Raw genomic sequence first — 13,425 nt, forward strand, 5'->3', positions numbered from 1 at the left:
CTGGGCGGGATGCGCCCATCTGCCTGGTCACACCTGCCCCCTGCTCCCAGGAGAGCCATCAGACCCCTGCCTGGCGCTGTCTGTCTCCCCACTTTCCTAGCCCCGACTCCCCACACAGCAGAGGGGACCTCGGCCCCCTTCTCCACGGGGCAGCGCTGTAGCTATTTGGAAGCGGCTGGCCAGGTCCAAGGCTGCACCTCCAGTTCCTGTATTTGTTGGGTTTTATGTGACCACGTGTCCGACCCTCACCGTGCTGGCTCCCTCCTCACCTGGCCAGAAGCATCCAGAACCGCTGGGACTGAGCAGGGCCAGAGTGTAACTGTGTGGAGCAGTGGCTTCAGCCTGTGGCTCTTGGCTATGGCCTGCGTCCCAGTCACTTGGGGTGATGGCTGCCTGCATCTTAGTCACTTGGGGTGATGGCTGCCTGCATCTTAGTCACTTGGGGTGATGGCTACATGTGGATTCCCAGGCCCTACCTGGGCCCTCGTCCTCCTTCACACCGAGATGGGGTGGGTGCCTCCATGTTTATCTCGCTCCCCGTGTCATACTGTGGGCACGTCGGTGGGAGAACTGCTGCCCTAGAGTGTGAGTCTGTGGGTGCACGGAATGCACCGGCGGGAAGAGCTTGGCAGCAGACTGAAGGCATGGGGGGGCAGGTCAGATGTGGGACACATGGAAGGTTTGGGGTGTAGGAACCCCCAGTGTCAGAGGGAAAGGCAGCCCCGTGGAGGGGGAAGCTGGGGACTCAGAGCCCAGTTCTCCTGCGGGTGCTTCCTGGGACTTTTCCTCGGGCGGGGTCACCAGGTCAGGGCTGCCCACCTGATGCCCTTGTAATTAGCTGGTTATTCGTAACAGGACAGGAGCAAATGGAAGGCCACCAGTATAGGCATGGCATCTGGGCAGCTTCCCCAGGAGTTGCAGTTTTACATGCCCCCAGGCCCCGCAAAGGGGAGGTAGACGCATGCCCAGTAAAGCTGGGGGCACTAGGGAAGGTGCTGACTGCCAGTCACGCCTGGGAGCAGAGGTCATTGGCCAGAATGGGCGTGGCCACTGCCAGCAGGAAGATTTTGGGTACCTAATCCCCTGAACAAAGAAGTGAGCTCTCTTGGTCTCCTCCTCTGCTCTGGGGGAGTGTCGTTGCAGGGGGCGCACTCTCCTGGCTCCCCCGCATTCGCCCACACGGCCCTCGGCCCTGTGCACCCCACCCGCAGTGGATGGATGGACTGCAGCCAGCCTGCAGCGGAAGCTCTGGACACTGGCTGTGCTTCTAGCGCTGCCGACCCCCCATTGGCACGCCTTCCAGGACTGGACGAAGGGGAATGGGACTTTGGAAACCCAGTGATGGGGAATTCCATACAAATAAAAACCACTCCTCCTCCTGGGCCAGTCTCGGGAAGTATCGTTAAGGACCCCACCCCCAGCACTCAGTGGGGAAAGGGACCCCCCTCACTTGCACAGATAACATAACTAGGAAAAGAGGGGTGAAGACTATACTCGTGAGCTTTTAAAACACAACACAGGCCGGGACCCTCTTCATCCATCCCTCTCCCCGCACTGAGGCCGAGCGCTCCCAATCCTTGCCACCCTGGAATCAGACGCCGAGTTCTGCGCACCTGAGTGAGTGTGTGTGTGTGTGTGTGTGTTAGCATTCACCTGATTCCCAAAGGGGCCAAGACCCCTAAAAGGGTCAGGTTGTTGGCCTGCATCCTCCTTATGGCTCCTCCCAGCTGCCTGGTAAGTGGAAATGAGAACTCCCCCAGCATGGGCTGTGCTCACTCACATTACTGACACCAGGCCAGGGCGAGGGGACTCACCCTTGTGCGCGGTGAGCAGGGGCGCGATGGTGCTCTGGTGCCACACGGTGACGAGCAGCGTCCAGGGCAGCACGATGAGGATGATGGCAAGGATGTCCCGTCTCTTCGGCATCTCCAAGGCTGGCTGGGCCCACAGCTCCTCATTACCTGAGCGGCGGCAAGGTCCGGAGATGACAGATGACAGCGCCAGGGGCGGGGGCAGCGCGCAGGGATGAGCACAGGGGAGAAGAGAACAGGAATGGGCCGGACAGGCCAGGCACAGGGACGACAGAGAAGCCGACGCTGGCTAGCGGGTCTTACCAGCGCTCACAACCCACCCATTGCGAAAGCAGGTTTGCAGAGTCCAGCTCGGCCAGAGTTTCAGAAGGGGTGGTGGCTCAGGGCACAGTCAGGAACCCTGCCAAGTGCATACCTGCAAGAGAGAGCAGAAGAGGATGGCCAGAGACCTGGGGAGGGTGGGGGGACGGCATCCAGGAGGGCCAGGCCTGGCCCTGGCTTGTCATGTGGAGCCCGGACTGCCTTCTCCGGGCTGCTCAGCAGGGAGCAGAGGTTAAGGGCACAGACTTCAGACACACCTGCATTGGTTTAAACACTGAACTCTGCCACCAACAAGCTGTTGTTCCTTTGCCAAGTCACGGAAACAGTCCGTGCCACAGTTTTCTCATCTGTGAAATGGGTACCATCAGCATGTACTTCACAAGGTGGTTCTGAGAATTAAACAAGTCAGCACCCCTAGAGCCCTGAGGACGGCGCCTGGCGTGTACATACTGAATCTGCGACGGTGCTGGCCACATGTTTGGGCCGGATGGTTTCTTCAGAGCCTGGATAAAGGGGGCAGCCCTGGGGTGTAAATGAAGCAGTGACCTTATGCCACACCCCTAGCCCAGTCCCCAACTCCAAGACCACGGAAGGGGCTGCAAATGGGCTGATCAAGGTCTCCATTTGGCTGGCTGAGCTCAGGCCATTTGATGGACAGGGGAGCATCTAAAAGGCCTGGCTGGGAGATTGCCTCTGGGTCCTCCGTGACTCCAATGGAGCTTTTTCAAATGCCCTTTATCTTGGGGAGGGCCCTAAGTTCTGGGTGGAGAAAGCCAGGCAAGGCGAGCTGTGTGCGATTCGGCGAATTCGGCGTGCACGCCCAGCTCCTGTGGCACACACATCGCCGCCCGCACGCTTCCTCTGGGCAGCCTCCACATTCCACGCCTCTACCTCTGGCACTCGCTCAACCTCCCGCTCGTCTGCTGGGCTGTTGTTAGTAACGACAGCTGTGAGATGACACCTATGGTGTCCGAAGGTGACGCTGGGCAGTTCCTGTTCAGCATCACAACAACCCCGGCTGCTCCGCGCCGTGTCCTTACCGCTATTTCACGTGGGAAATGCAACAGTGACTTGCCCAAGGCCAACGCCAGGACATGCAGACGTAAACCCAGGCCCTTCGGTCTCCTGCAACCAGGGGCATGGGGGAGGCAGCATCCAGGCCCCCGAGCCCCCAAACCTGATCAGGCGTAGACGGGGGTGAGCCCTGGCATAGAGCCACCCTCCCCTAGGAAAGCCACCCCTGCTGCTGTCCCAGAACCTTCCAGAAGCGGGGAGGGAGACGGGGGGAGGCAAGGATGCAGGGGGCTGTTCTGGTCAAGACATCTATGCAAGGAAAGGGAGGGGGGATGAGGGAGGGAAACTCTAAAAATAAACGTAGCAATAAACCCAGTTGTGCATTAATTACTCTGGAAGCCATTACGGCCTGAAAATCCCATAACTTTAATGGCGGCGATTATAAGCATCGTAGCAAAATCGTGGAGCTAATTACCAGGTGGTTATTCAGCAGAACAGCCGGAGCCCCAGTCTCAGAGAAAGCCAGCTGGCCCGCAGGGGTGAGTTTATGGGAAACGGGGCCTGAGCCTGGGGGTGGGGTGTGTGTGTGCGGGGTTAGGTCCTGGGGGAGCCTAGGGCTGTGGGGGCTCATGGAGGGCGGCCACAAAGTTTCAATCGCACTGTACGTACATGCCCGCACGTGGTATTTTGTGGAAGAGCCACACTCAAGGGGCCAAAGAGCCGCATGTGGCTCATGAGCCGCGGCTTGCCGACCACTGAGCTGGGGCATCACAGCCTTTTCCTCCCCAGGCTTTGGAGGAAGGGCGGCAGCTTGCCTGTGGCCGCAGGCTCAGCCCTGCAGGCTGCACCCACATAGACCCTGCAGGCTGCACCCACAAAGACCCTTTTGGGCATGTATTCAGGTACACATGTGTGTGTGTGTGTGTGTGTGTGTGTGTGTGATGGTCAGTTACAAGCAGGCTCCAAAACCATCCAGACATGTGTCTCTGACATGATAAAGCCATGCTAGCAAACACGTTGGGAGCAGCAGTGAGTTGGTTGAAGGAGTCTGCTATAACGTGAAGAGTCCCTCCAAACAATGCACCCCTGTAATGCTTGTTTCAACTTACACAGTCTTTAAAGAGGCAAGAGTTTCCCCATGTTGCACAACCCGAGGCCATTTCCCCTGGAATCCTCACCACTCCTTGCTGGCCGCTCTCAGCACTCCCGAGGAGGGGAATTTGGGGGGGAATTTCCGGCGTTCCTGGCCTTACCCCCCACAGTGCACCCTACGACCTCTTTGTTGATTTCGTGAAAGTGACCCAGGACCTGCAGGACACTTGGTGTGCCATCTGCATGCACTATCCTTTAGCATTTTTATGACTTTTCCCACCTATCTCCACCTACCTAGAAGAATTTTTTTCCCAGACTCACCGTGTGGAGTCTTTTGAGAACACCCAACTTAGTTTTCATAGAAACAACATATTTCTCTCTTTCCAGCCCACGTTTCGTGGTTTGATACTATTCCGCTGTGAGGGTCACAAGCATGGCCTTTAAAAACGGGTTGGGAACTAACATGAGGAACCCTGGGACGGGACGCCAGGCCAGCCTGGGACTCACTCAGCTGGTGTGAGCAGGGGTGGCCCCTAGAGGGGAGAGGCAGCATTACAGGGGCCCAGAGGATGGAATGGATCCGGTCTGTGTGCTGCCCTGGGTCAAGCTGGTTGGGGGCGCTTCTGCTGTGTGCCTGTGAAGGAAGAAAGCTGGCCTCCCTCATCTGAGCGCCCACATCCTGGGGTGGGTGGGACAGACGCTGAAGCCTCCTCGCGCAGGCACAAGCCAGGCCCAGGGCTCCACCGTTCAGCCCAGGAGGGGTGAGGATGGGGAGGGGGCTGGGCCAGCACCAGCCTCTGGGCATGGGGTCAGGGAGGTGACAACAGGCGGCAGAAGGAGGGGGACATTTTAAAAGAAGATGCGGGACGGAGTCAAGGCTCCAGCTCCAGCTCTGGACGGCTCTCCGGGCGAAGGGAAGTGTGGATTCGTCCCGGAGATCCGCAGGAACTCCTACATGGATCAAGGGATTAGTATCGATTCTTCTGCCTCTGCTCAGGAAAAGCCCCGTGCCAGAGCTAATCAGCTCCCGGGCCAGTCAATCCATACTTCATTAACCCGGCCCTGTCCTCCCGCAACCCGGCCACCGTCCTCCCTGCACCCCGGCCTGGCCCTGGCTTCAGCCAGGAGCTCCTGCTGGGCCTGCAGGGCACCGGCTTGGCCTCTCTCCACTCACCAATCCCCCAGCCTCCTGCTCAATTCCTCTCCCCCCACCCCCATCAGCTGGAGGGGCAGGGAGAGCAGGGGACAGGGATCCAATAGCTCCCTCCACTCTGAGAAGTGAAGTGAGGTCTGCGAGGGATGCTCAGTTGGAATGGCGGGCCTTCTCAGTGACATCCCGGTGCTGGGCCAGCAGGGTTCATTTTCTCCACACCCCCGGGTCCTTTCGTCTTCACGACACCCCGGGGAGGCAAGCAGGCGGTCTCCTTTCACAGTTGGGGAAACTGAGGCTTAGAAGGGCTGCGTGACCAGCTCCAGGTCTGGAGGCCATCTCCACCAGGGCCACTCAGGCTCGGCCTTTGGACTCTGAATTGGTGCAACCCCACCTCACGCAGCCTCCCCCACTGCAGAGCCAGCACGTGGGCTCCCGGGCCACCCTCAGGGCCCGGCTCCCTGAGCCTGCTGGGCCTGTGGGCTCTGCCAGCTGGTGCCAGGCAGAGGGTTCCAGGGAGGGGCTCCCCACCTGCTCTCGGGGTGCAGCACGGATGGAGAGAAAGGCCGGGCCCTGGCGAGGTCCACACCCCGCCTCTTGGCCCGGCCACTGCCGGCTCTCACTCCCGGCTACTTCTGATGGGAAGGGCGGCAGCTTCCGTTCATGGGCGTCAGTGCTGCTCCAGAAGCTGCGGTGATGACCAACGTGGAAGGGCCTGGAGGGACTTGCCCGGCCTGGGGCCCTCTACGTCCCCAGCTGAGCTTTGGCTGCCTTCCAGAAGGCAGGACGGAAGCCAAAGACCCCCAAAGTCCCATTTCACCCCCAAAAGGAGAGGCAGTGAGGAAGAGTGGCGGGGTACTCAGAAGGGACCCCTTCCTGTCTCAGGGACTCATTTTGGCCTTTTTCTGCCTCCGTTTCCCCATATTCAGTGTGGAGCTCTTAGGCCTCCTTTACAGTCTGGCAAACTCCAGGAGGACCTTAAAGTCAACACGGCTCCGTTTCCTTATCTGTTACTCTTACCGGCTATTTTGGGGATCAAATGAGGGAAACATCTAGCTTGAGGCCTGGCACCCAATTAGCACAAAACAGGCTCGCTAATGTCAAATAGGACAGCGGTTCCAACAACCTCCACCTGGCTTTAAAAGTCAGCTGAGTCCAAGCGCCGGGAGGAGAGGGGAGGGAGAGGGCACTTCGGCTCCTTCCCGGTGGGACCGCACTCACGGCCTCCGGGCAGGTTCCTCTCTCCAAGGGCGAGGCTATGCCAAGGCCGGACTCCGTGGAAAGCAGGTACATTGGCAGGTGTCAGCGCGCTAAACTGGGTGTGTGTCCGTGGCCAAGGCACCAGAGAAGGGAGATTTCCCGCATGTGGGGAGGCTGAGGCCCTGAGAGGGGGACTCTGGCCCGCTCCCCCTGCCCAGCTCAGATCTTCAGGCCCAGCTGCTGCCCACTGGCTGGCACTCCACTGTGGCCCCAGCACAGCCCCCTGGGGGGGCACTGACTGCCCTCCCTTTTTACAGATCTGGAAACCAGCTGGGGACTGCAAGGTTTTGCCCCAGGCAGATAGCCTGGGCCTGCCCTGGTGTTGGGATACCTCCTGCCCTCCCTGCCCCTGCCCATTAGTCCTGTGTCTCGGCCCAGAGACTGGTGCTCAGAGAAGGAATGGGGTGGGGGGTTCAGAAGGTCGGGGGTCATCTTTCCTGACCCCAGAGCTGTCAGAGCATGGAGTTTCTCCTCTCCTGGCCTTGGGGCTGAGAGCCCGCCATCAGCAGGGGGCTAGGCCCTAGCAGTGGTCCGCAAACTGCGGCTCTTGGCCCCTTGAGTGTGGCTCTTCCACAAAATACCGACTGCTGCGCATGGGCCACGAAGTTTCAATCGCACTGTACATGCGGGCCCGCACGTGGTATTTTGTGGAAGAGCCACACTCAAGGGGCCAAAGAGCCTCATGTGGCTCGCGAGCTGCATTTTGCCGACCACTGGGCTAGGGCAACAGACCTAGGGCCCATCATTTCCTGCCCTTTCCCCAGCTCCTCCATCAGCTGTTACGTGCAATCAGCTGACCCCACTGCCTGGATGGGACATAGTTAACGAAGGGTGTTGAAGGGGGTGGGGGTGGGGGGAGAGCCCAGCCTAAGAAGGCCTGCGAGCCCAGGGTGGGCAATGTGTGCCCCCTGTGAACACGCAGGTGTGAAGGTGATGAATGGAGGCCCCCCCACTCTCCATTCCCGAGAAGGTAGGTTATACTGACACGGTTTTATAGGCCGTGTATTATATACGACAACAGCAGGGCGGCCGTGGATCGCCGAGATGGAACCTGAATACGCAAAGGCACATGCTGAGGCAGCCTTGCCACAATCACAGGGTTTCCGGGGTCACCCAGGGCTCCGGACCCCGGGGGGTGCTCTGAGAGTAGGGGACAGATTTCTTTCTCAGGGTCCAGGCAGGTGGAGCAGAATGCAGGGGTCACCTGCACCTGGGATGCTCCTGCCCTCACTGAGCCTCCGCCAGCTGAGTTCCTGCTGGGCCTTTGAGGTGCACTCACCGGGGACTGTCTCCAGGGTCCAGGCGCTGAGGATGCCCAGCCAGCACTGGACGGTGAGGGAAGCGATGGAGGCCCACGCCTGACAGCATCCCCTCCAATAAAACGGGGCTCCTTCCTCTCTGTGCCCCTGATGCCTGGCACCGGCGTGAACTCTGAGCTGCTGGGGAGCGGCTGGGCCCCGACCCTGAGATAGCCCTTGAGTGGGAAGGCGAGTGGGCAGAACCACTGTTATTGGCACCTTTTTGCTCTGGTCTGGCATGGGCGAACCTGCCAAGCGGATAAATGAAATGCGGTTTCTGTGTCCAAATACCGCTCAGCCCGAGGAGGGAAGACAAGCCTGACACGGGCCGCAGCCCGCCTGGACACGCACGGCACGTGCACGCATGGACGGCGCCTGAAGTGGTCGCCCCGGGGAGACGGAGCAGATGGGGGTGATCTGGAGCCGGGCAGCGGAAGGGGCATTGTTTAACAAGCATCGGGTTTCCAGTGGGCAAGACGGGAGTTCTGGGCAGGGGTGGCTGCCCGACAATAGGAATGTGACTTTACTCAATATCTCTGGACACTTAAAGATGGTTAAGGTGGTAATTTCTTTTTTTTAACCACAATGAAAAGAACTGCCATCCAGAGGTCTGGTTAGATCCCCCCAACAATGACGCACCCCTCAGGGCCAGGACACGGGATTGGGGCTCAGAGGTTTCTCTGCAGTGGGGCTGGGGTAGACACCTGTGGGTGGTGTGGGGTGGGGGGGCTGCTGGGTGCCCTTTCCTGCGGGCTGTCATTTGGGATTGTCCTCACGAGAAAACAGGAGCAGGGCATGCCTAGGGGAGCACCGCCCGAGGGTCCAGGCATGCTGCTAGGCATGAGCAGACATGGGTGGAGGAGCATGCGTGTGTGTGTGTGTGTGTGTGTGTGTGTGTGTGTGTGTGTTTATTATAATGCTTGGACTTAGTCATAGAACAGTCATGATTTCAAAGAAAAGCTCTGAAACCAAATCATACATGAATACACATTTACTTAAAAATCATCCCGTCGAATATTATATAGATTAGCCTGAGTTTACAAGGTATGCTTATTTTACATTGTGTCTTCTTTGTCTCACTCACAAAAGTAACCTTTCTGGGACCTGAATATTAAAACAGAGAAGATAGAATACGTGTGCGTGCAGGTGCACGCGCGCGCGGCCTGGGACACACAAACACACACACACACACACACACACACACACTCTGGGCCATCGGTGTGTCTCCCAGTCCCGGGCCTGGGAGGGTGGAGGCTGAGAACAGCCAAGACACGTGCTCCCAGAGGGAGAGATTTACGGGCCTGAGAAGAAGTTCGTATCGACAAGTGATGAGTTAGGCGAGCAATACTTCAGCTTAAACTCAGAGGCTGACGGAAAAGGAAAATCACACACCCAGAGGCTGTCCATCAACGTAAGCAGACGGGTGGCATGAGCCACCGGCTGCCCCGAGCGCGGGTCCGGGCCGGGATGGTCAGCCCCGGGAGCACTGGCCAGGCTTCCCAGGAACAGGGTTTGTCTCTCACTCTGTGCTAGGCCATGAGGGGCAGGGGGAAGCCAGCAACAGCACGGGGGACAGAGCTGGGGGAACAAAATCCACGCCCAGAATGCTCCATGAAGGCGTGTCTCCATCACTGTGCCTCCCGGGGACACAGCTCGAACACCTGGGAGCAGGCGTTTACCTCCAGGGCATTGGGACGCTGGTCCTGGGGGCACCCTTGAGAGGATCCGCAAACAACTAATGGGGACCCAGAGGACTTCAGGCCTCAGCAGGGGCCAGGTGGCTGCAGAACCCAAGTCCCCAGCCAGCAAGGGCCCCGACCGACCGCCCCCAGACTGCAGGCTGCCAGGCGACCCCGGGCAGTGCGCACGGACACTCTACAGCTAACGATCGCTGAGTTAATGAGGCTCCGTGTGTAATACACGTGGGCCTGTGGCCTGAAGGGGCTGACCTTCCATGGGGCCATTAGAGATCCTCTAAGTGGTTTCCCTGGGCCAGTTGTCAGAGGAAGAGAGGGAAGGCCTGCTCAAGCCCAGTGAGAGTGCCCTGGGGCTGTCAGCCTCTTACCCCCCGCCCCCGACCCCGGGGACCTGCTCCTGCTGCCCTCTGCCCTTGTGTGTCCTGCCAAGGGGACAGACGGCCGGCGAGAGGGAGGAGCAGGGAGTGGGGAGACGTGGGTTGTGTTCTAGAACACGGCACTGACGTGCTGTGTGACCTGAGACAGGAGTGGAACCTCTCTGACCACCAGTTTCCTTACCTCTAAGGAGAAGGAAGCAGCCTTGAGGCACAGGATCCTCATTCTGGGACAAGCCTTGCAGGCTGGACGGTCACCTGTGCCCATTCATTAGTGTGTGATTCCCGATGGCACATTCTCCCCCTGAGACCCACCTCCTCTCCCCTTCTGCCTTCTAGCAACATGGCTGGTGGGTCCCTTCCTTCTCCTGCGGCGGCGCCTGCGGCGTTTTGTGGAGAGCTCACCAAGGTAAGGGGTAAGATCTGGGTGGGGAAATGCTCACGTGATTTACGCTCCTCATATTTGGGATGAGGAAACGGAGGTTCTGCAAGATCCCCTCGCACAGTGCGTTGCTGATGCAGCTGAGCCTGGAACCCGGACCAGCCAGTGGATCCCGAAATCCTGCCGGCCAAGCGAGGGCCTTCTCCCTCCCCGGCTGCTTCCCTCTGCTGAGCTCAGGGCAGTGGCTCCCTGGCATTCCCCCCCCTCAGAACCAGGGATGAGGTGAGCTCAGGCAAGAGCCCCTCAAGTCCTGCTCCGTCCCCTTCAACGAGATGCTGGTGGTCGCCAGATCTCACTCGCTGCTTTTATTTTGAATGTATAGGGACTTGGGAGGCGCTTTCTGGTGTGAGCAGTTCCAATAAGACAGAATTGTCATTGAATCCATGACAAAGGAGGTGTGACATGTTCCTGGGGGGGGTGGGGGGGTGAGTGGCACAGGGGTTATTGTCTGGCTGAATTCCCATCACAGGTGGCGACACGGAGGAAGGGCCAGGGATGGGAGCAGGATCACAGATCTTAATTGTGATTGGTTACTGTCAGCCATGCCCGGCATAGGCTGGACCCTAAAGTGTTTATGAAGAAAACTGTTAGATAAATGAATAAAAAAGTTGCTAAGCAAAGCATTTTGCTATTTATTGCTGGCTCTGAGTGATGACCATGATTAACCGTCATGACTCATTCCTTCCTCATAAACATCCTATTAGTGTCCCCATTTTAGAGATGAGAAATACGGGAGAGGCTCAGTGATGCCCCCGGCCACAGGGTAGCAGGCGGCAGAGCTGGGGTCAGTCCTGGTGGGCTCCGGAATCCACACTCACAGCCACCCTGCTCGCCCACGGAGAGTATAGCCCAGTGCTTATACTAGAACTGTCTGTGGCGTCGGGAATACTCTGTGCCTGTGCTGCCCAAGAGGGTCGCCGCGAGCCACGTGTGGCTAACTGAGCCCTGAAAATATGGCTGATGGGGCTGAGGGACGGCCCACCCCGGGAGGCAGAGGGGCCCATCCCCCATTCGTGTTGGGCTCTGAGGTTCTGGATAATGAATGGTCCAATGAAGAGCCCAGAATCTTGAGACGAAAGAGACTCATGGCTCAGAGGCCGGACTGCTCAGTGGCCTCATTAAGAAGAGAAGTGAAGGAGGGCGGTGAGAGGGTGCGTGTACGCCGGGGAGGGTCTCAGAACTGGTCCCAAACTTGGGTCTGGTCCCCTCTACTACCAAGGTCCTGCCTTCTGTCTCTGCCCCCTGGGCTCCCTCCATCCCTCTCTGCTTCCTGGAGCGACAGTAGGGGCTCAAGTTTCCCACCTACAAGGAGAGAGAAACCCCGCTCCTGGTCTAATCCTGAGCCGTGGGACCCACAGCCCTGTGGGCGAGGTTTAGACCCGAATGCAGTCCACTCCTTCCGTCTGGGACGCTCCAGTTTGGGCTTATCTGGCAGAGCCCTAACCCCTGCCAGGCACTTGGCCGGGAGGCTGCGGGCCCTGCTGTCAGCTGGTGTGTGCAGGGAGCGCAGGCTCATTTTAATACTGGCTGGAGCGAAACCTCATTAGAAAAGTAAATTTGCTGTAGCTGCAAAAAAAAAAAAAAAAAAAAAAGCAACCCACACAGCCCTTCCCAAGCTAAATAGGAAACCTTGACTTTGGATTCTTTGACGCTATGTTCCCGGCGCTGCCTGCGACACAGTAGGTGCTCAATCGGTGTCTGTGGGAGGGAGCGGAATGTGTGTGATCTCTATCCACCCTGATGTCCTTCAGCAAGATAATGAGGGGCCACCGACCTGGGCTCCTTGCAAGTGGCATGAAGTTTGTAGACAAGCGTCAGCTAATCAGTCGGAATAATGACACTCGCCACTAGCTAGACATGAGCACATGGTTGCTGCTGTCGTTCGGCAAGGGGACACGGAGAGGGTCCCGGTGACAGAGGCGCGCCCCGGGGGGCCTCCAGAAGGCCCGGGGTCTGGAGGTGTGGCGAGCAGGTTAGATGGGTGGGGTGGCGGGAGAGATGGGAGAGCCTGAAGTGAGGCCGATGGGATGGCCTCCGGGGTTGGCCAGGAGATGGCTACTCCAAATTCTAGAGCCATCCTGATCTTGGAGGAAGCTGGGAGAGGCTATAAAAAATACATTAAGTTAGCATGCCTCCCACATTCACCTACTGCAGGCCTTTGAGAACCAGGACTTATTAGTAGAGGCTCGGTGTCTCATTAAGTCTACGCACCCGCACTGGAAGGAGCTGAGGCAGGACCCTGGCCTGGCCGGGAGCCTGTGTTCTGCAGGGTACCACTCCCCTGCACCCCCATGCTCTTCGGCAGGGTCCCCGAAGCTCCTCCTGCCTGGAGGCCTGTGGGGGCGGCGGTGCCCGATGGAAGGTTTTCTTTTCCCTTCTTCCCAGATGCTATGTCTTCCTTATCCTGCTGTGTCCCAGGACAGGGAGGGGTTGGGGGGCAAGGCCAGGAGTTGGGAGCCCTTAGCAGTGAGGAGGAGCCTGGGAGCGAAGGTTTCCCCAAAGACCCCCGGTCTCACAGCCTGGCCCCCTCTGCCTTCCCTCCAGACCTCCCTCTGAACTACTCTGGCCTCCTCAGAGCCACGGAGAGAGCTTCCCTTATGAGCCGCCTGCTCCACCAGAGGCCTCCCTGCCCGGGCGATGACGGCTGCTATTGGGGGTCTGGGGAAGGAGGGCACGTGGGCTGATCCCCGATGCACCCCTGGGCGAGCCGGACTTCTGCCTCTGGGCCTCGCTCCGTGGCGTTGCTCCGTGAGCGCGCTTCTGTGTCTTTTGTGGGTTGCCTCACGTGGGCTCCTCTGCCTGCCTCAGACTCTCAAATTCTTCCTCTTCCTCAGTCCTGCCTCTCTTCCCCGCCCCCCCGAGGTCTCAGCAGAGGGGAGCCCTTGGGTATCTCTGTGCCAGCTCATCCTGCTTTTCCAGCCAGACTAAACCAACAGTCTCCCCTTTCCCAGAGCTGCCCCCCCCCC

General features: G+C 58.8%; 1 protein-coding gene across 1 annotated transcript in view; it reads right to left on the minus strand.

The window, feature by feature from the left end:
- B3GAT1 (beta-1,3-glucuronyltransferase 1) overlaps positions 1-3,696 on the minus strand; it is an 8,465-nt gene extending 4,769 nt beyond the window's left edge. The window contains exons 1-2 of the mRNA XM_006776064.2: positions 2,132-3,696; positions 1,781-1,961 (exon numbers count right to left, since the gene is read on the minus strand). Coding sequence (XP_006776127.1) covers positions 1,781-1,961; positions 2,132-2,135 — 185 coding nt within the window. The 5' untranslated portion in view covers positions 2,136-3,696. The remainder of the gene's footprint in view (positions 1-1,780; positions 1,962-2,131) is intronic.
- Positions 3,697-13,425: the final 9,729 nt, after the last annotated feature.

Source organism: Myotis davidii, unplaced genomic scaffold (genome assembly GCF_000327345.1).
Source record: "Myotis davidii unplaced genomic scaffold, ASM32734v1 scaffold809, whole genome shotgun sequence".
NCBI lineage: Eukaryota > Metazoa > Chordata > Mammalia > Chiroptera > Vespertilionidae > Myotis > Myotis davidii.